Genomic DNA, 20,998 nt, shown 5'->3' on the forward strand with positions numbered 1-20,998 from the left:
AGTCAATCTGCAAGAAATTTACATAAAGTCGCTGAGTCCACCTTTGTCTTCACACACCCTCTATCAAATCGACTAACTGCACACAGCCAGGATGACAGATCCTCCTCCATCAAGATGACAGGTCCAGAGGAAAAAGAGGCCAGTGGTAGGTCTACACCTTGGTCGCATTCAAAGCAGCCTGAGCAGCCTGCTCCGCCGCCTGGACTGACTCGGGGGAGGTTGCATTATTCCAGTTAGATCCAGTCGGAACAATCGTGGCATTCCCAACATCCGTTCCTTGGAAACCAAAGCTACCGCTATTCAAAGACCCATCGCTGTTAACGAGGCGGATAAGATGACTCGCGATGTTTGCGTCGTATCCTACGGCGCGGTTGCTTTTTCGCGCTAGGTCTTTCTTGAAATCCTTAACGCCATTGTGGAACTGGCTAAGAACAATCGTTTGCGTTTCTACCTCGCAAATTTGCTCGGTAATTATCCTAGACATGATATCATCAATACTTTGGTGACACGGCAAGGTGCGTGAGCTCCTACCTTTTCGCCATCTCTCGGAGAATGACAAGCTGCTGTTGAATGATCTCGACACGCTGTGTTTTGCAGACAACTTGCTTCTCCTGGACAACAACTTGGCCATTTTTAGAACCGTCAAAGTTACTGATACCATTAAAATCGTCAAATCCTTGCAAAGAGGGGATACCGCGCCAGTTGCTGAGCGACACGAAATTGTTACTTGGAGGACCGTCAAGTCGTTTCGCTGATGCACATCAATGTCAGGTTCATTCAAAGCGACTTCGGTCGTATCACTTACAAAGATTCCATAAGGGTGCCCTTTCGCTTGCTACCGGAGAGCAGAAGCTACTAGGTAGGATTGATAATACGGATATCGCTACAGCCAGGAGATTAAGAAGTTTGCCCTGCATGACGAAAAGGATGGAGGTAGAACAAGTTCTGCAAGCAAATCAGTTACTTGACGCATCACAACGGGTATGTTATCAGTAGTTCTTACCGACGAAGTATGAGCTGAATAACGAAAGCGAAGGAAAAGGGCGGCGAAAATGGAGGGAGGCTACCTGGCCTGAGAAAAATGAACGAAGTGAAGAGAGGCAACCTGGCCAGAAAGCAGTCTTAGGCAGTGACGAAGTGAGGGAATTGGTCTGCAGGCAGTTACGAAGATGGCTAACTTTTATACCTTTCTTCAGGAATGTTTCTTCCGGATCCTAGCAGATGTGTATGTAGCCACGGCGATCATCTATTTGATGCGCTGTAGTACGTTCCTCTGACATTCGCATCACGCTGGTGGAGGAGCTTGGAGAAGCAGGCTAGTGATGAAATATGACGGAATTTGTTGCCATGTTGGCACTGATCAAACAGTGATATCTCTTTTTGAATTCGTGAATTTGACAACTTGAAGGCTTGCCGCTTAACGCAAGATACTTGATGGTTCCCTCCAGGCTCCAGCTGACCATTTGGTGATCGTTGTTGAGTTGGGAACATGAACATGTCTATTTTCAATCAAATCAGCATTCGAAAGTCCACATTCGTATCTGAATTTCCAGGACCCTCTCGTTCTATGGCGCTACTAGATAGGGTTGCGCACCAGGTCATTCCTAGTTTGTTGTACACATTAAACTGCCTCGTTTACTGGAATACAAATTGATTAATCCTGCAGAGCATTAGTCCAATATATCAATAAAACAATGCAAACGGCTACTTGGAACTATGGAGTTCCACAACGATGTTGATTATCATGATGATCGTGTAAGAGAAGATCAGAAGAATCCCCCATCTACGAGTAAGGAAGTAATCATTCAAAGGGACGAAGATCAAAGTAGCGGCTAGCAGAACAAGGAGGCCAATCGAGCTGACCAGGAGTGTGTGCGATAACTCCAGTGCGTATGGCTCTGAGTTTTGATGAATGACGTAGGAGCCTGAGATGCCGACACCCAGAAGAATGTTGAGCATGGGACCGCCGAAACACGCAGAAAACCCCATGATGGGAGCGAAGACCTTTGTTGTCGAAAATGGGATCAGTGTAATACACGAAGGAACAGAATGATTACGTACCGCCACGCTCATGTTGGCGACGAGATCTGCCAGAGAATTTCCAACAGCAAAGATGGTCAAACCTATGATGGCATCCGACAATCCGAAGATGAAGCCAAAAGTCTAGGGGAATATTAGTCGTCGTCTGATGAGAGGGTGAAATTCTGGCACCTGAAGGACATTGACGACCTCGTCGGCAATTGCCATGATCCAGACGATGGAAACAAAGAACCCCATTGAACAGCGAGCGATTCGGGCAGTAGGATGGTTGCCCTTGTCAGCGAAAACAGCTACTAACGTGCCGAGTATGAGACCCGAGACGAGTGTCACAACCGGCAACCAGATCTTCGACGTCGAATAACCTGTAAACGGTAAGATTATGATTTCCTGGCATTGTAGGGGAAACTGTATACCAAAAAGTACACCCACACAGAAGAGTGGTCCAAAAATGCATTGTGCAGCCATCAGCCATTTGTTGAAGGACATTTCATGTAGGTTCTCCTCAACTTCCTCCTCTGCTATGAGTACGCGCTCAATGCCCTCTTCTTCGAAGTCAACGAGGCGTGCATCCATATGATGAAGCTTTTCCCGCCCTTGACTGCTACTCTGATAGGGTGTCACAACGACAGGCAGGGTCAAAGTGAGAAGTGAAACGGCAGGAGCAGCAAAAAGGCATGCAATCTGACCCAGCAGACTTTGCTCTCTGAAATGGTGGAGTGTAGGAAACAGAGTGTGACGCAACTTTCCCAACACGTTGAACACGCGCTGTCTTCGAGTGGGAGGTATATAGACACGAACTTCACTCTCTCCATCAGAAATTGTGGGTGAAGCGGGTGTCCGAAATATGGAAGGAACTGGGGTGTGCGTGCCATGGCTCGAAACTCCTGTGAAATAGTCGGCCGATTCGTGCGGATGTAGATGCTGCGGGGAAGGCGAAGGTAGATGTCGACGAGGCCGCTCGTTCAAGGGTAGGCCGTTGAGTGTTTCGTCGTCTTGACTTGACAGTGAGGTACGAGGGGACCTCGAGTGAGATCGCAGCGGATGGGAATGATAGTGTCCGCCTGCATACGGTGTAACTGGACTCTCGAAGATGCTCAGCGACGGACCTGCCGCTTGACGTTGAAGCGAAGCCACTACTTCACGGAATTCCAAAGCACCAACTAAAGAGAACGAAGGCAGTTGTGTGACATATTGCGATGGCGATGGTGATGGCGTTCGAGAGTATGGCCGTGGAGGGAGATTGGTCTGTATTCGGGGCGGAGCGGGAGCAGAAATCGCGCGGGCCCTGCTCAATGACGGGGGCGCCACAGTCAATGAGTTTGATGGAGGGCTGTCTGGATTTCGATCAGATTTGTCTGTGAAAAGTCTCCGGCAAGACTCACCGTTGTCAGTGTATGGTGCGAGGATGGGTTCATCCTCGTACTCTGCCCGTATCATAGCCTCTATTTGCCGCTTGCGTTCTTGTTTCCGCTCCCACCAGGTTCCAACAATGACAGTAAACACATACACCAAGTAAAGGCCAATAAGCATGCCCGCCTCCCAAGGAAAGATTAGACCATCCCAAAGAATCACCAACATCATGGCCACTGCCATGGCAAAAAAGCAGACGTCGCGCAAGAAGGGCCTTGGATGAACCCGAAACGGTTTGATAATACACATCGATCCCACGACACACGACACGATGAAGGATGCGGCGCCAACGAGCTCACCTATCGCCAAACTCCCTGAACCCGCTCGCATAGCGGAGAACGTCGAGAACACATCCGGACTTCCATTTCCAAAAGCCAAGAGGGTGACGCCAGCGACATTCTCGTCCAGTCCGAGCAGCTGAGCAATCGAGGCTAGATTTGGAGTGAAGAAATCGGAGGCACTTATGCCTAATGTAGAAAAGAGGAAAACTAGCCAGACCAAAAGGCCTGTGAACGCCAGAGGTCGGAGGTTGACGTCTGTGCAAAGGTACTGGTGCAGGTAATTGATGCCAAGGAACGTATCGCTTGGTGGACAATCATCTGCTACATGTCTGCACTGTGCGGTGATTGGAAATTCAAGGGGCCGACACTGGCAAACGTCTTGTTAAAAATGAAGGGAGCAATTTTGGAAATTTGTAATTTCTTGCCTCTTTCTTACCACTGAACGGGTGTACTGTTTGTGGATTTGCTAGTTGGTATGATATCCTCCTCACAAGACTAGATTGCTCAATGAGTGGGCTAGGTTGCGCATAGCGACTTCGAGACCATAGCAAGCAATTTACAACAAGAAGAAAAGGAAAGATCAGCCTAGCCGGGACTGGCGACATGAGGAATGGAAAGGGTGGGGCCTAAATGAGGAGACTCGTGGGTTGTGCATGCCAAGAAGGATCTCTTTGCTTATGTTGCTTCCAGATGGTCACCATCCAGTCGAAACACAACCACACAACTTCGAAAGCACAAACGTAAGTACTTAGCTTTGACTTAGCTTGTTTATATAAAAACTAAACGTTAGTACTGGGGTACGTCCTTCTGCTCATACTGGTACATGCAGTCGAAGTGGTCTGCACAATTTCATAAAACGTTAGGATTTTGCGTAATCCATGCACGACATACCGTATTATGTCTGCCTTCCTTGTCTACGCCTCCCAGTCCATGCCGGTCTTCACCTCCTCTCGTACCCTGAAAGCGTTACCAAAGGTTGAATGAAAAAAGGAGGACCTACCAGCGCCAGACTCTCTGTCTCGTGATTGTGCACAACAGAAGCAACGTTGAAACTCGTTGAGTCTAACTGCTCGGGACTACCAACTCGGGGCAAAGTTACTCTGGAGTTCAGAGTCGCGAGCAACGAATTTGCATATACTTGACGGCTTTTATTCAGGTTTGAATGAAAAACAAGTGAAAAAGGCGTACGTTTCCCGATGATGAAATCGATCGCAAAGGGATAGAAGGAATTTGGTAGTATCAAGAACTAGCATCTGGACGTTAAAGACGATGCTTGTGTTGAAAGTGGGTTGCGTACGATGATCATCTCAATAACTGCTACCGCCCTGTGTATTTAGAAAGGCCAATCAGCGAGGGAAGACCAATAAAGAAAGGAATCCCCACGAAGTCAAAATGCATCTGTTGATAGCAAATACGATTAACCTGTTGATGAGTTGGTTTGTATCCTCAAAATCGGATCGATTGCTGTCCAGTAGAAGACAAAGAGCCATTGCGATCAAGATATCGGACAAAATAGCCAGTACCCCAAATGGCAGCACCGAGGAAATCTGTGGCAAAAAATCCGTAGGAACGTTGAGGGTGGATTTTCAGATGAAAGGACTCACTGAGACCTCCCGTAGTCGAGCAAATTCCCTTTTGATAAAACTATAGGAAGGTGAGTCCGTTGTCGCTCGCGGGGACCGCTTTACTCACAAGTATGCAACAGTTTCTGCATGGAAGACTCGTGAGACAAGTATCAAAGTAAAATATCCGATTGATTTCACCCATTCCAAAGCCTAGAGAAATAAAATCAACATCTTGAAACATCATAACCAGCTTCAAAGAAAAGATTTACAACAATGCGCCAGAACCAAGAATCCAATCAGACTCGATACCCACCAGCGCTTACTCTCTGGGCAGACTGATCGAGAAAATGACGTCAAGAAAATAAAGGATACAAAAGAAAGGACCACAAACGCTGGTGTATTCGGTGTGTGAAAAAGCTAGCGATTAACGCCGTTCAGGAACATGATAACATGAATAGAATCAAAATGACCTTTGAACAACAAATGCCATGAGCACCTGCGACGCGTCATTCCACTTGGGCAGCGATCGGAAATTGCTCTACCCACATTGATCGCGATTGATGTCTGAAAACGAGGAGTTGAAATAGCGGACTTGCGGGCTTGTTTAGAGTTCACAGACATACATATAGTGACCTGAATATTTTTTTTTAAATGTACGTTAGCGGAAAATGAAAAAAAAACGTACCATGTCCCACTGGCGAGGGCTGCGAGATTTCCGAAACCCGTGATCTGACGATTTGAGCGGGAAGATATGAACCCATAATCCCACACGTACAAGATAAGAATGAATGGCATGGCACACTGTAGAATATATTAGTCACTGAGGACAGAGAAACCTTCTACTCACTGAATATTACGTGCAACGTGTCCAGAAACCTTCGTGCGGGGATGAATGACTTGAGGGACGCACGCGACGTTAGGACTGACCAGATTAAAGCAACCTACAAGCAAATCATCAGAACAGGCGAAAAAAAACAAAGAACCCTGGTCCATTTACCAATAGTTTTATCCAATAACTGTCCTTTGGAAAAGATAAATAGTAGAAATACATCTAGCACGGATTAGAGTCGCGACCGCGTTTCTTATGGAGAGCGTACCTGTAGAGTTGTAATCCCGTAGATAACCATCGTTATGAACGACCCAATGAGCATGGCGCCTAGAAAATCAGAACAGCGCCGTCAATCTCAGCCGCTGCGATTATCAGCACAAGTAACTTGGCGAACCGAAAGTACTGTTCATATCCTGAACAACTGGTGTAGTCATTTTTACACAGATCGCTAGCGAAAAGGCGGGGAGGGGAAAGGGATCAATGCGAACTGATGATAAAGAGAGCTCCGGCCATTTTTGGAGTGTGTGAGGAAGGGAAAGAAGTTGTTGGAGTATATGTCCGTGCATAACATTTAGAGTTGTATAGACATCATGATATGATCGAAATCACTATGTCAATACATTTTCACCGCAAAATTCAGTCACTTTCAGCGCGGCGCTGCGTCTTCTTGTCTTCTCGTCTTCTAGTGCCACCAGGAGATAAACACGGGGCAGGTTATCAATAGACCTGAATAACGCGCTAGCTTGAAAGAGAATAGCTCTCAACAGGGTATGCTTCGTTCTCGGAGCAAGTCATGATCACATACGGCTTTACTGGGACCGCGCACCGAAGAATGACCTGGTAACCTGGTAAATACTGACCAGCTGCAGATGTGAAGGCAGGTTCGCTCAACCTTGAGCGGCTCAAGGTTCGCTCGTGATCATCAACGTGTATCAACCTCAGCTGATGGATATGAAGCTTCTTTAGGCGCCTATTTGACCCTTACGAAACCGACGCTCTGAGGCTGCGCAGAGCCACGAAAAGCACGGAAGCGAATTAGAATTAAAGAAAGAACATAGGGAATTTGGAGGGTGTTCACGAGTTGTTATCCCTAAGTAACTCCCAGGAAGATGACTCTGCAGCGAACGGTTGCGTTGGTAGCTCTCATTCTGGCAAGTTGTAATCCTCCCATATGTGCAACAATTTTGATGGGTTTTGCAGAGCGTTATATGGTACCGCAGCGGGGACGTCATAAAAAACTCCATCCTCTTCAAATCCACTTTCCCAGTCGGGTATGTTGCGAAAAGTAACTACGCCACAGATTGCCTTCCCATTGGCAACCCGACCGATACACCCGAGGAAAGCCTCAAGTACTGCGAAGACATTGCGTTCTGGGAAATCCTTGATAACACAGGAAAAGCGGAGAAACGTCTTCTTCTCGCCAGCTGCGATCCTGGACGAAAATCATGGAACACCGTCATGGGTCCCCTCCACGATCCCAAACCACATGGTGCGCTGTGGGTTCACGTCCCACCCGAACGGGGTTCTTCTTCCACCCCCACCAAAGCTCAGAGAATCACGTTGAAGAACTATCCTGAGGGTCACGACTTTCACCCGCTCGGACTCGAGATTTATCCTTCGTACGGAGGCAACTCCTCCAACCTCTACGTCATCAACCATTCACGCGAACGAACGGTGATTGAGCAATTCCTGCTCAATCCCGCCGACCCAACAACCGCAACCCACATTCGCACTTTGACCTCTCCATATTTCATCTCCCCGAATTCGCTAACTCTGACGTCGCCAGACTCGTTCTACGTCAGCAACGACCACCTCTTTACACGCCGCCTCTTCATCCTTGGGCATTTTCTGCCTATCATCGAATCAATACTGGCCCTTCCTCTAAGCTTCGTCTCCCATATCAACCTCTCCCCACCCTCCTCATCCAACGACGACGCCATCATCATCAAACACACCTTCGCAGCGCTCTTCCTACCTTTCCCAAACGGCATCTCCCTCTCTCCCTCTGGAACGCAAGTAGCTCTGGCTCTAACGTCCCAAAACAAAGTCCTCTTCTACGAACGCGATCCAGCCACCAACGTACTCACCAAACGTACACACACCATTCCCGTCCCATTCTGCCCTGACAACGTTCGGTGGACGCATGGTGGCACCGACGACGAACTGATCGTCACAGGTCACCCCCACTTCCCCTCCATCACCGCCGTCGCCGCGAACAAGACGGGGGCGGCGTCAGCTAGCTGGGTAGTTTCCATCCATCCCAACGGTAACACTACGGACAAGCCAACAGGCAAGGGCGAGTTCGATCTGGATGCGCCGGTGTCTGCGAGTTCTAAAATCTCGGGATGGTCAATGACGACGTTGTTCCAAAGTGATGGGTCGGAGGAAGGGTTGATGACGTCCTCGACGGCGTTGAAGGATCCCAAGTCTGGCGTTTTGTACGTGTCTGGACTTTATGACGAGCGGGGTGTGGTGATGTGCCGGCCAGCAAAGTAAAATAATGTCTTGAACCAAACGAGGTGAAAAGTAAACTCTTCCATAGAATGAATATATTGTACTTGGGGACGAAGAAAGAGAACACTGGGCAATAATGTAAAAAATGCAACAAAGGGTTGAAAAAAGGAAGATAATTATCAAAAAAGCACAACGGGTGTACGAGGTGTACAGACAGAGGGTCATGACGTGATGGATGTATCGCTGGGGTTTCTACTGCTGGTGTTGTGTGGTAGTACAGAGTGTAAGCGGCGACAGAGAAGATTACGACTACTTGACACAGTTTCAGCGTGATAGATAGGTGAGAGAGAGAGAGAGAGAGAGAGAGAGGAGACGTGAGAGCCGACGATAGCGAGAGCGAGTCAATAAGATAAGTAAAAAGGGCATGATTGGATTTCGTCATTTAGAAAAAGTTGGGCAAGAACGACCTGGAGATAGACGGTCAACAAGTGGTTAAGAGGAAGAGAGACAGTATACTTACACAGCTCCCATACCAACAGCAAAAGCTGCAAGCCCCCACGCAAACGACTTGGTTCTGGGTTCGAGAGTGAACCTCCTGACTCTGCTGTTCGTCGCAACCGGCCTCTCAACAACCTCTGGTTCCTTGAACTCAAACTTGAACGCTGGCTCGTCTTCTTCCCTGGCCCTCTTTAACTTTGATGGCCCATCTACCTCGTCCGAGTCTCCCGATTCCATGCTCTCATCCTCTTCTTGCTGCTGCTGTTCAGCCAGCTTCTTGGCATCCCTCTGAGCCTTCAGATCAGCAATCAGCTTTTGCTGCTCCAAAACATCTTCTTCGTGGAGATCTGACCCTGCCACATCTTCCACCACCGTCTCTTCGGATCCTCCAGGAGTGACGACCAACTCATCCTGCTTCTTCGGAGATGATCTGCCGGCTTTGGGCGTCTGGTTGAGCAAGGAGGTCAGAGGGGCCATCTGGGCAGCGGATCTCGGAGCAGGGCTCTTCGTGCGGGCAGATCGTCGGGGGAGGGGCTTTGAGGCCTCTGGAGATGTTACGGGAGGCGTGGGGGCGGGCGATGAATCCTTCCGGCGTTTGAGGAGATTTGGCCCGGGACTACTTGGTGAAGGAGTCGGTAGAGACTTTGTAGCTGATTGCATGGGTAAGGGAGGGAGTGCGGATCCTGCATTTGATGGGGGCGAAGGAGCTGCGCTGACCGTGGAGGCGGCGGCAGCAGCAGCAGCAGCGGCCTTACCTGAACGGCGATAGTTGCCTTTGGGATCGGGGGCAGCCTCGACAACGGAGGAGATGATATCATCTATCTTGTACGCATGGCTAAGCTCAAGAGCCACGCTTGGACTGACCCAAACACCCGCAAGGCGGGTGATGTGGTTATCTTTAGAGGAGCCGTTGTTCCCGGAGAGATCATAGTTGTCCTTCACCCACTGAACTTCTGCTTTTTCGTCGTGCTCTGGGGCGTTGGGGAAGGCTGCACGGAACATGGTGGTGAGGCTGATGGCGCCGGTATCGAAACGGCGGAGTATGAAGGCATGACCGGACTCCTGGGAGGCAGAACGATGAGCGGCGGCGGGAGAGATCGCAGAGTTGAGTAGGGTCACCGTTGGAGTCTCGATCTTCATCCTACCGACCTGGATGTGAGATATAAGAAAAGTGAAGGATATTATGATGTTGATATATGACATACCAAGATATCCTTCCCTTGACAGTTGAGAATCTGGTACTTTACTGGTGGCAGCTGATCTGGTTTGACTGTGTTCAACAGTGAGGTGGTGTCTAAATATCAAGCACTGGAAGTGGACGTACTCTGGCGGACATGAGGGTTTGCGTGGCTGAAGGGTAGCGGAGGTCTTGTCATGATCATATTGAGCTGAGGGACTCTGAAGGAGAAAGATATGAAACGGACTTGATCAACAAACAGACGCGACTTTCACACGCGTGGAACACGTTGTCAATGTTTACACTCGTTGTTGCGCTGTCGACAGGCTTGTCCAGATTTCAGAAGACACAGTCGTGAAATGCGGCCACGACTAGGACTCCACCACCTCTGAAGCACTCGCCATGGAGGTCGTCTGGAAACAAACCAGAGTTGCTGTCCCACCCAAGAGACGCACCATACAACATCATCACTCAGAAGGAAACGGTCTGACAGCCAACAGCTCCGGGTCGCCTGGCCCTTGCTGTCTTTCTTTGAGAAGCTCAAAGTCATTCTAACAATGCGTCTTTAGCTTCGACGCATTCATTACCCTTCGAGTAACAAAACTCCTGGTCTACTGGGTCCGATGCCCTTATTTTGCAACGGCCTTCAATTCGGCTATCATACGAAAGGTCTATTCCCAACAATCTCCACCCTCGAGACTTACTTCCAAAAGAACATAAACGTGCTGAAGACCGGGCCTCTCGAGGTTGGGCACCTTCCCTTCAAACTGCGAACCCCTTGATACGTCCACATTTGCCTAGTTGGTTTTTACGCACTACGAGCGGGACATGCGCAACTTGCTGCTAAACGATCAGCATGTGCTGTGGGTCGTTGACCGGGGGTTTTCTGGTTTTTATCTGCCTTGGTATCTTGGCATGGTATATGCCTCGCAGAAGGACCATGATTTGGAGAGCTGAAAGAGATTCCACATATGGCAAAGCCGGGCTATGGTTTCCACGACCATGTAATTTCATCCCCCAGACTGTACAGACAGTCGTGGGCATTGTGAACTGGTCACCACGTTTTATGTCAACTCAGAATGCCAGATATTGCAAGATAATGCCAGGTCCAGTTAATATTTGAACCAGCTGTGTGTACAGTAGCTCATTCGTCTAATGATAACAATTTTAAAGCGTTAATGTCGTAGCACCAGTATTCAAAAGGAATGAATGAATGAAAACAAATATTTCCCCCGTCGCGATCAAATCAAAGCCCATGACCAGCTGCGGCAAATGAAGCAAGCACATTCCTGACTTCGACGGCTCCAACCCCTCCCGTAGTATAGATCACATTGCTGAGCTCAAACCCATTAAACTGGCTCGCTGCGCAGACGGTGTACGCGCCCATATTGTCAAACCCGAGCCAGTCGCCCACCTGGAGCGCCACAGGGAGCGTGGTCTTTGGGCTAACACAGTCAATGGAGTCACAGGTAGGGCCCCACACGCTGCTCAGGTGGCTGGGCTCCGAGTCTGCAATGTGGAAGGAGCCATTCATGGACAGAACATGTGGGTGGATGACCTGGTGGTCGAATAGAATACAGTTGAAAGCGCCGTATACTCCATCGTTGATGTAGTCTAGGAAGATAAGGAAATGGTTAGAGCAGACACAAGCAATAAAACTAGAAAAAGAGACGTACACATAACCGCTGGCTGGTCGGAGGCTGACTCTGATGGTCCCTGGGCAGGAGGCCCTGCAATAGGGGCCCTCCGTGCAATAATATTGGCAGCCAATCTGAAAGCCTTGGAAACATAAAAGCGGCCTGGCTCCGCAATAATCTTTATGTTACGTCGATCAGGGAAGTATTGTTCGATCGCTTTGTTCAGATAGTGGGCTGCTTGCTCGAAGAGAGTATCTTCGAAGCCACCACCAACGTCCAGCAAGCTGAAGGTGTACCCGGCGTCCTTCCCCATGTCGAAGACGGCGCGTGCACGCATTATTGCGTCAGTGTACACCGAGGGGTCGTAGCACCCGCTGCCAACGTGGAAACTAACTCCAATGACATCAAGGTTTAACTCCTTGGCTTTGGCCAGCAGGCCAGGGACAGTAACGAGTGGGGCCCCAAACTTGATCCCGAAAGCGCAGAGGCTTTTGGAGTCGTCGGTCAAAATGCGAACGATGACCTTTGCGCGGGGATGGGCGCGGGCAATCTTGTAGAGTTCGTCGGAGTTGTCGAACGTCATCATGTCGACCCGCATTTTAGCTGCATTGCGAACGAAGGAGACCGCCTTGCATGGGTTGGCAAAGATGATGCGGGATGGGTCTATCCCCCCAACATTCAGCACTTGGGAGATTTCTCCATTAGAAGCACAGTCGAAGCCGGTCCCCAACGCCGCTAGAAGGCGGATGATATAGGGATCAGGATTGCACTTGACAGCTGGAGAGAAGGGAAAGGACAAGACATGAACTTGGGGTTGATAGACGGCATGTTAGATAGAACAAACCATAGAAAGGTTGGATCTCTGGTAAGCATGCCTTCCAGCGTTGATGCTGATAGTAGACGAGGCTCAGGTCCGCGACGAAAAAGGCTTTTTCGGCGTCGGGTTCATGGGCCGCTGATAAGCGAGATGCATTCATGATTCCATTGCGTAGGTGAACCTCGGGATGACCTTGATGGAGAGGGGGTAGGTTGGGGAATATGGCGTCGCTTCCAAAACCATGGGCATCGTTAGAGAAGGAATTGGCGCGCGCGCACACGGACGGAGAGGAGGAAATAATCTCATCTACCAACGCGTTATTGGTCCAAGTAAGTTTTTTGTCATGACATAAAGTATACGGATTTCCCGAAGAGGAACTGAGCGAAAAATCGATTGCATTGACGGCAGGGAGGGTTTCCAAACGAGACATTGCTTTTCCGATAGATGTTTTGATCAGATCTATCAAGCGTACGGATGTGGTTGGGCGAGTAGAGCCTTCCAGTGGTGCTAGATTTTTGCGGTAGAATAGATGGGTTCACCTAAATTACCGAACCTAACCGCCACGGTCGATGGCGAGCCGGGCGGGAGAGGAGCGGCAAGATTTAGGGTGTCCTCAGTCGATGCGGGTTCCTCGCTCCCTGTGCAGCGAGGAAAGAGCTTGAAGGGCGATAGCGACGTTGGTCGGAGGCAAAGGGAACAAACGAGGCAGTGAAAAAATTGTTGACAGGCAACACAAAAGATAGCCAACACGTGCTCCAGTTACGTGTTGGTGTCAAAGGTAAACAGATACAAACATATGTCGAACCAAATCTCCGAGTCGCAAATTATATCATTTGCGACATGAAGCTCAAAGATTAATGTAGTTTTGAGGCTATGTATCGAAGCGCTACTTTGTAAATGAAGAGCGGAAGAAAGGCCTCTCGATTTGAAATTCTACCCCTATTTTACATCAGTATTAGTAAGGGAAGCGAGGCTTGAGCAACTTGAGAGCAACTCACAATTAATTGCCATTTGGATGCTCGCAGCTCGCAAGAGAGAGTATGGTTCATTCCTTCCTCCGACATTTTCCCTCGTTTAATTTTCCGTGAGCCAGCTGTTTGCTCATTACTGTCAAATTACCGTAAGAGACTTTCAGGCTATGAAATTCATTGACGACAAGTGAAAGATGTCGACATAATATTCATAATACGTATTAAGACTGCCAAAAGTTGTGGTTCACCAACGGTTGGAAGATTGGGAAATTTTAATGTCTGGCCGCCAGATTTCTAGCATACTTTTCCTCTTTCTTCGTGGCCAGCCACCAGAGTACGTTGGAATGTGCGCAAGCAACGGCAGCAGCAACCTGGAGTAGACCCTTCTACGTTCCTTACGACCCAAGACGAAAATTTCGAGCAGCGTGGACGTCGTAACCGTTGCCAACGATGAAATCAAGTGGAATATTCTCCACGTGATAAACGCGTCCATCAAGACACGCCGTTCTATATTTACACTTATGTTTACTTTTATTTACACCCGCAAGCCAATGAAGTGACTTCGCCCAACGAGCTCTTCCTCAAGTTCCTTGACACCTCTCCACCACGCTACTTTACCTCGTCGGTTACCCATATCTGCATGCTCAACCATCTCCCGCACAGGAACCATCGTCACAGAGCTCCCTTGGATCGTAATAACCGCCGCAGACGACCCACTTGCATGTCGTGACTTGTGTGCCGGCTGCTTTTGCAAGACGGCGTGATGTTGCTCCAGGAACGCCATGCACTTGAGCGAAAGCCGTACTCCCCGCGCTCGGTCCATTGGCGATGGGATGCCACCTTGCAGTGTATGCCCAAGCGAAGCAGATCGCGCATCGAACAATGCTCCTCCCTCCTCCTGCAACATTTTTGTAATAAATGTCGTCGTGTATACACTTGATGACGCTTCGCTCCTGCAAAAACGTGTACCGTGATCGATCTAATTGCAAAAAGAGGATATAACCGTACCTGATTACCAGTCGTCCTTCACTCCGGCCTGGAGGATCCAAGGTATACCTCGTCTTTAAGAATCGCACGTCCCTCCTCAGCATGTCTAGATTGATCCCGTCTTCGGGTGTATACACTATATTTGCACCAACCTGGGTAGGGGGAATGATTAGGACTAAAACACAAGAAAACGACCGTGCCTACCGCCAATGCCCCCATAGCTGCAAGATACCCACACTTGCCGCCTTGCGTCTCAACAACGAACACTCGGTCACGGCTCGCACTTGCACTCTGCTTAATCGCATCGCATGCATCCACTAGTGCATTCAAACTTGTATCGCTTCCCAGACTATACTCCGTCATCGGAACGTTGTTGCTAATCGTCGCCGGAAGGTGAACCATCGGAATGTGGAATGCAGGATAATGCTTCCTTCCTTCCTCGAGCAGCAACAAAGCATTGAATGCCTCAAACCCTCCAATGATCAAAACAGCTTGGAAATTGAACTCCTGGAACTTTGATGCCATCCCCCCAATATCAATGGAGGGTAATGCGCGATTGGTACCGAGTTCAGATCCTCCTCGCGCCATCCACGCATCAACGCCGAGCCATGACAGCTCGTCAACGTTGTCGTCCAACAATCCACGGAACCCATTGTGTACAGCCAGTGGTGTATGTCCTTGTCGGAGGCAGTATCGCACCGCAGCACGGGTCGCTGCATTCATACCGCCAGCGGGCGCTCCCATACTACCAAAACGTGAGGTTAAACAGAAATCAATTGGTGCACGACTTACTGGATGATGCCCACACGTATCCGCTGCAGTTCTTTTCAGTATCATTTCAGAAACGCCATTGAACCACTGACCTGTTCTTGAGGTAGCTTGTCCGACTCTACGTACAAGGACGACGTTGCCATGAATCCTTCCAATGCTTCCCCAAACTCAGGGCCTCTCAATTCCATAGCCTTGTCAAAGTCCTTGTCCCTGACAGCCTGTCCGACAGCCTTTGTCTGTGCCACAATAGGTGAATACTGGATTCCCTCTGAATGGCCAAATAACGTACTAGAGCCACCGCCTCCATCAACGGCACCCGTGCGATCTTATTCTCGTGCACACCAATCATATACGAGGGAGTCTCGGGCGTAGACTCGAGCAATGCTTCGACGGCTTCGACGCCCTGAAGCGTAGGCTACAAAGTCGTTATATTAATGCCAAGTTCAAAGACTTGTAATAGCACATACCAGAATTCGATCAGTCGCGCAAGGTCTGCCTCCTCGTTGGGTATGGCCGAGGGTGGTGACACGGGTATCTAGCCCAAGCCTCTCTGTAAGCACTTCCTTGACATACTCAGCGCGGATAGGGTTAAGGTCGGAGTCCTGCGCCCCCTCAGCTACGATGACGATGGTCTTCCGTTTCCCAACTTCACGATGCTGATGATGCGATAAGGCAAAAGGAAGGTATGATAAACCAGGTACGAACACGGTGGATCTTTGCACACATCTCGTCCTCCCATGGCATTTTATAGGGAGGGCGTTCAGGAATGAAGATAAAGTCAGCGCCACCGCTGAAAAATCAAGGATTAAACGCGAGAGAACACGAAGCAAGGGGAACGCATACGCGATGCCCGCCATCAACGCCAACCAACCACAATCCCTGCCCATCACTTCGACGACGAAAGCACGGGAGTGGCTGTATGCGGTCGAGTTAATGTTGTCGATGGCTTCGCAGATACGCTGGAGAGCAGTGGGAGCGCCGATGGTCGTGTCTGTCATGCACATATCATTGTCGATGGATCCCACCAGTCCCACGATACGGAGATGGGTGTGGGCTGCCCGTTGTTCGTCAGTGATCTTGCCTATGCAGGGCTATGAAAAATAGTTCTCTCTTCGAGTGGAGTGATGACGTACCTTGCGAATGCAGATCGGCGACGAGCTGAGGCCACTCGGATCTGAAGACGTCTGCACCTGTGAGGGAGCCATCTCCTCCACAGACGACGAGCGCATGTATGCCCTCTTTGATAAGGTTGTGGGCGGCGGCAGTTCGGCCTTCGGGAGTCCTGAAAGTCTTTGACCTGGCTGTGCCAATCAATGTGCCTCCCTAGAAAAGTCGGAGTCGATTTATATGCACGGATATCGTACTACTCACCTCTGCAAACCAGCCTCTGACATCGTCCCATCCAACCCTAACAATGTACCTTCCTTTGAGAGTTCTTCCACCCACCCACTCACTCGTTCCGTCTTTCAACAAATCCCCGTCCCCGAAGCGTAAATTGTGCAGTAGGTTCTTATCGGGATCATTTTGGATAAGAGAAGGCTTTTGAATGATTTGTTCGAGGTTGTGGATGATGACGGGGTCCACCCGCAGGCCATCGGCATTTCCGCGAACGAGACCTTCGTAGCCTTCACGCACGACGAACATCTCGCATCCTCTGGAATTATTTTACTTTGTAAGGGCTGGTTGCATTGTCTGATGATGAGGGATATGCACTTGAGAATACCAGTTTTAACGACTGAGCGCACGACGGCGTTCATGCCTGCGCTGTCGCCACCCGATGTGAGGACAGCGATCTTCATTGTGAATGTAGGTTGATAACGAAGAGGGACTCTGGAAGGACTACTCTGGGTTACAGATTTATATAGGCCGAGTCTAAGCGGAGCAAAAGACCGAGCACCCTTAATAAAATTACACACGACATAGTTGTGCCTTTGCCACTTGCTTTGCCACACACGTTGTGCACTGTTCTCTTCCCCAACTTTTATCACTGGAGTCACTGCTAGACTTTTTACGCTGGAGCGCTCTGAGATTCAACGATATCCCCACCCCACTCCGGTCAATATGAGAGCACACTATCGCCGGAGGACTGTTCCCATCGATCCAGCAGAGCTCGCAAGGAGAATCAACCATGTCTCGCAATCCGACCAGCGAAACATACCGACAGATAATCTGCCCCAGCAGTCATCATCTCCTATTTCTGCTCTCCCAGCAGAACTGCTCGCAGAAATATTCATTTTCTGCTTACCCACAGACCGATACCCCATTCCTACCCCAACAGATGCTCCCCTCCTCCTCACACAAGTCTGTTCCCTCTGGCGATCCGTCGCCATATCTCTTCCAGGGCTATGGACAGCCATCCATATCAACTATAAAGGATTAGAAGATATCCCAGCCACCATTCTCTGGCTCTCACGTTCTGCAGACCGGCCTTTATCTCTCTCCATCGCCATAGACTTTGGTGAGAAGCCCCAGCAGGAAATCCTCGACGCCATCTGTCGTCATTCCGCCAGATGGAAGCAGGTCAGGTTCGACTTTCGACACCTCTATTGTCCCCCAATGTACACCCTCAACTTGGCCGAGGGCGGCGTGCCCACCTTGAGCACGTTCGAGTTTCACGCACGAGATGTCAGCAACACCAACATCTCCCCAATCACTTGCCTCCTTTCAAACGCCCCCCAGCTGAGGGAAGTCACCTGGGTGGATGATCTCGCAGACACCGATACCCTCCTTGAGCTTCCCCTCCCCAGGCTTAGACGCCTGTCGTTGGCGATGGAGCATGGGAGTCTTGATTATCTTGAAGTTCTAGACCAGTGTGCCAACCTCGAGCATATACGGATCACGCGGCCCTGTCACGATGCCCTCCCCGCACGCCCCCCTTTGCTGCTTTCCAAATTGACGTCATTGAACATTTCCTACGACCTCACGGAGATCCTGGACCACCTGGTCCTTCCGGCGCTAAAACATGTTCGGATCCACGCCGAGCTAGATAAGCATTCACATTGGTTAACGCCGCAGCTTTGGGACTCGGCGTCGTTTGTGGCCTTGCTTGATCGCTCAGGATGCCCGATTGAGACGCTGTGGGTCAACGCGCCAATGGTGGAGGACACCCTTGTCAATTGCCTTAGAAAAACAACGTCGTCGTTGAAAGAGCTTTGTGTGGGTGGTCTTGAGGTTGGGGATGCTACTATGGAGCTTTTAACGCCTCATGCAGTACACGAGGAATTTCCCAGTTGGTTGTGTTCCCAGCTAACCGAAATTTCGTTCGATAAGATTGCCGGCTCATTGCTGACGGAGATGGTGGAAGCGCGGCTGGAGTGCGCAGGCGGATGCAAGATGTTGAGGAAGATACGGGTACCTGAGGGTCACCCAGGTGTTGATAGACTGCGAGAGATGAGCGTACAGCGGAAATTTGAGTTCACGGTAGATCTCATCCCGCGCAAGGGGAGCAGGAGGGTTGGACCTAGGAAATTCATCTTCAGGAAAAAGTTGTGTTCAAGTCGATGAGTGTATGATACCGATGCATACTTTTTATATCTACCTCCTCTTAGAATCACACTCCATTTTCCATTTTGGTACATTATGGTTCATCTCCGTCTCAAAGAACGTGAATCCAATCCAAACCCAAATGTCAATTTTATTACCGCACTCCCTGATGATAACGACGATGCTAGGCAGCTGTTGCGTGCGTTGGCGGCTCAAGTACGCCCTGTCATGAAGGCCCATGGCTTTGTTGTGAATAGTCTGGAAGAGGTGTGTGTTTGTAAAGGACTCTCTGCGCGTGCCGATTTCGACCAAACTGCAGTACGAATATAATCAGGTATTCGCGGGGAGGAACTGGAATAACGGAGAAACGGTCGGTGGGTGTTGCTTCGGCTTTTGCATAGTGGCGTAAGTAGACCAAATGGTTCCTATTCAGAACTTGTCCTGCGACGTCCGGGAGGCTCGTTCTACCCCGCATCATGGCTCATGAGCACTCTCTGTCATGAGGTTCGTGGTTATCGCCATTCACTCAGTCCAACTAACGACATGTTCTAGTTGGCCCATATCAAGGTCGGTGCCCCGCCCCCAGATTCTCATGTTCATTGGGCATTGAAACATCCCCGCGCAGCATATGAACCACGGACCTGCATTTCAAGCCCTTTGGAAACAACTTCGAATAGAAGTGCGACAGTTGCAGGACAGAGGATATTACGGAGATGGTACTCAATTCACCCATTGAAAGAAACGTGCCATTTGGCTAATACGCAATAGGGTACTGGTCTGCAGGTACCCGCTTAGCCGACTCTGCCAGAATATCTGGACAAGGCATCGAAGCGGGCGACTTGCCAGAATACATGGTTAACCGCTACTATCTATCATACTGGCCTCTTCTACTTTTCTAACTCTGTCATAAACGCAGTGTGGAGGCGCACAAACCCGAACACGGCCCACCGCCCGCCGACGACGCGTCACTCGGGGCAAGCGACGCGAGGTTGTACCCTCAAATCATACAGGGCGACAAACGGAAAGAAAACGCAAAGCGGGAGCTCGGGTTACTTCCAAGTACGCGTTCACTGGTGAGGGAGCATCGTTGGCTGGCGGCAGTCCGGACGATACAAAGAAAGGGAAGGGGAAAAGGGCGCTGAGGTGAGTTTCTGTTCAATTTCACGAATGATCGCTATTTACATGTTTATAGTAAAAGAGGTCGGGAGGAAAGAGCGTTGGCTGCTGAACGAAGGTTGGGCGCGTTAATGGGGGAGGCATCGCCTTCACAGCCGGTCAGCGGGTCAGAGTCTTCGGACGATGAAGTCGAAATCGTCGGCGAGACGGATAAGGATAGAAGGGATACGTTGCTCGCTGCTAAGCAGGTTGACGATCTGGAGGTGTTGGATTTTGCCACGTTGTGGAAGGATTTTGAGGGGGAGTTCGACTTTGGTGTCAAGCCTGAGGGTTCGAAGCCGACAGTATTGGTGGACGACGTGATTGATATCTCGTCTGATGAAGAAGGGGGGAGGAAGCCTTGTGACCTTCCCGTTGCCTCTGGATCCACTTACACTAGCGGCGGAGGGAAGGGGTTGAAGAAGGAGACGACAAGAGCAAGAGTACTTGACACAGGTAAAGAAAGCTGTTGTTGGTGCTTCTTCTATTCTCTAATCATCTATCCGCCAAGTAGAATCTTCACGGGCCAAAGCAACAAACTTGAAACCAATTGGGATCGGTAAAATCGTGCAGACCGAGGTCGACCTGCGCAAGAAAGAATCGTTGGGATTGGCTCCCGTCAAAGGGGCAGGACGAACTCTTGGTGGAAGCGGTAAATCAATACCAAAGGATCTTTCACCAACATGGAGTTGTCACATATGCACGCTGTAAGTCAACAATTCTAAGACGGTTCAACCGCTATTTGATACTTCCGTCCGTAGGGAAAACAAGCCTGGTCATCTGGCGTGTTCTGCCTGTGCAACACCAAGGGGCCAGCAGCGACTTTGATAACAAGGTTCCGCCGACTGGACACTTGTAAACTAGCTTCATTCATTCCATTACCTCTATCGTATGGACAGTGCAAAACCTGTCGCCTGCCTACG

General features: G+C 49.7%; 9 protein-coding genes across 9 annotated transcripts; 2 read left to right on the top strand and 7 right to left on the bottom strand.

Annotated features, from left to right (window-relative positions):
- Positions 1-151: 151 nt before the first annotated feature.
- On the bottom strand, positions 152-917 carry LACBIDRAFT_327007 (uncharacterized protein; the record flags this gene model as incomplete). Its single annotated transcript, XM_001880921.1, has 3 exons — positions 152-476; positions 532-751; positions 806-917. 3 exons carry the CDS (start codon positions 915-917, stop codon positions 152-154), a joined length of 657 nt encoding a protein of 218 aa, XP_001880956.1.
- Positions 918-1,704: 787 nt separating this feature from the next.
- Positions 1,705-4,336, bottom strand: LACBIDRAFT_297259 (uncharacterized protein; the record flags this gene model as incomplete). Its single annotated transcript, XM_001880922.1, has 6 exons — positions 1,705-2,004; positions 2,062-2,163; positions 2,212-2,402; positions 2,454-3,374; positions 3,423-4,098; positions 4,157-4,336. The coding sequence occupies 6 exons, from the start codon at positions 4,334-4,336 to the stop codon at positions 1,705-1,707; spliced, it is 2,370 nt and encodes a 789-aa protein (XP_001880957.1).
- Positions 4,337-4,671: 335 nt separating this feature from the next.
- LACBIDRAFT_297260 (uncharacterized protein) lies at positions 4,672-6,447 on the bottom strand (the record flags this gene model as incomplete). Its single annotated transcript, XM_001880923.1, has 11 exons — positions 4,672-4,868; positions 4,920-4,977; positions 5,029-5,056; positions 5,115-5,278; positions 5,336-5,363; positions 5,424-5,506; positions 5,688-5,713; positions 5,767-5,929; positions 5,982-6,097; positions 6,144-6,237; positions 6,394-6,447. The coding sequence occupies 11 exons, from the start codon at positions 6,445-6,447 to the stop codon at positions 4,672-4,674; spliced, it is 1,011 nt and encodes a 336-aa protein (XP_001880958.1).
- A 787-nt stretch (positions 6,448-7,234) lies between these two features.
- Positions 7,235-8,621, top strand: LACBIDRAFT_327010 (uncharacterized protein; the record flags this gene model as incomplete). Its single annotated transcript, XM_001880704.1, has 3 exons — positions 7,235-7,336; positions 7,393-7,396; positions 7,426-8,621. 3 exons carry the CDS (start codon positions 7,235-7,237, stop codon positions 8,619-8,621), a joined length of 1,302 nt encoding a protein of 433 aa, XP_001880739.1.
- A 400-nt stretch (positions 8,622-9,021) lies between these two features.
- Positions 9,022-10,459, bottom strand: LACBIDRAFT_297262 (uncharacterized protein; the record flags this gene model as incomplete). Its single annotated transcript, XM_001880924.1, has 4 exons — positions 9,022-9,046; positions 9,100-10,226; positions 10,283-10,347; positions 10,402-10,459. The coding sequence occupies 4 exons, from the start codon at positions 10,457-10,459 to the stop codon at positions 9,022-9,024; spliced, it is 1,275 nt and encodes a 424-aa protein (XP_001880959.1).
- A 494-nt stretch (positions 10,460-10,953) lies between these two features.
- On the bottom strand, positions 10,954-11,298 carry LACBIDRAFT_297263 (uncharacterized protein; the record flags this gene model as incomplete). The annotated part of the gene is made up of 1 exon (XM_001880925.1): positions 10,954-11,298. One exon carries the CDS (start codon positions 11,296-11,298, stop codon positions 11,098-11,100), a length of 201 nt encoding a protein of 66 aa, XP_001880960.1. The 3' UTR covers positions 10,954-11,097.
- A 202-nt stretch (positions 11,299-11,500) lies between these two features.
- LACBIDRAFT_190490 (ornithine decarboxylase) lies at positions 11,501-13,055 on the bottom strand (the record flags this gene model as incomplete). Its single annotated transcript, XM_001880926.1, has 3 exons — positions 12,736-13,055; positions 11,931-12,668; positions 11,501-11,868 (listed from the first exon to the last, which is right to left on the bottom strand). The coding sequence occupies exons 1-3, from the start codon at positions 12,866-12,868 to the stop codon at positions 11,501-11,503; spliced, it is 1,239 nt and encodes a 412-aa protein (XP_001880961.1). The 5' UTR covers positions 12,869-13,055.
- A 1,159-nt stretch (positions 13,056-14,214) lies between these two features.
- Positions 14,215-17,236, bottom strand: LACBIDRAFT_297266 (6-phosphofructokinase; the record flags this gene model as incomplete). Its single annotated transcript, XM_001880927.1, has 12 exons — positions 14,215-14,632; positions 14,688-14,818; positions 14,871-15,411; positions 15,459-15,481; positions 15,530-15,673; positions 15,727-15,852; positions 15,905-16,093; positions 16,143-16,227; positions 16,281-16,518; positions 16,571-16,760; positions 16,809-17,091; positions 17,151-17,236. 12 exons carry the CDS (start codon positions 17,234-17,236, stop codon positions 14,215-14,217), a joined length of 2,454 nt encoding a protein of 817 aa, XP_001880962.1.
- Positions 17,237-19,016: 1,780 nt separating this feature from the next.
- LACBIDRAFT_297268 (uncharacterized protein) lies at positions 19,017-20,903 on the top strand (the record flags this gene model as incomplete). Its single annotated transcript, XM_001880705.1, has 10 exons — positions 19,017-19,187; positions 19,240-19,294; positions 19,354-19,424; positions 19,473-19,487; positions 19,546-19,636; positions 19,689-19,774; positions 19,837-20,063; positions 20,113-20,531; positions 20,590-20,782; positions 20,837-20,903. 10 exons carry the CDS (start codon positions 19,017-19,019, stop codon positions 20,901-20,903), a joined length of 1,395 nt encoding a protein of 464 aa, XP_001880740.1.
- Between the last annotated feature and the right edge of the window lie 95 nt (positions 20,904-20,998).

Source organism: Laccaria bicolor, genomic scaffold (genome assembly GCF_000143565.1).
Source record: "Laccaria bicolor S238N-H82 LACBIscaffold_11 genomic scaffold, whole genome shotgun sequence".
Lineage (NCBI taxonomy): Eukaryota > Fungi > Basidiomycota > Agaricomycetes > Agaricales > Hydnangiaceae > Laccaria > Laccaria bicolor.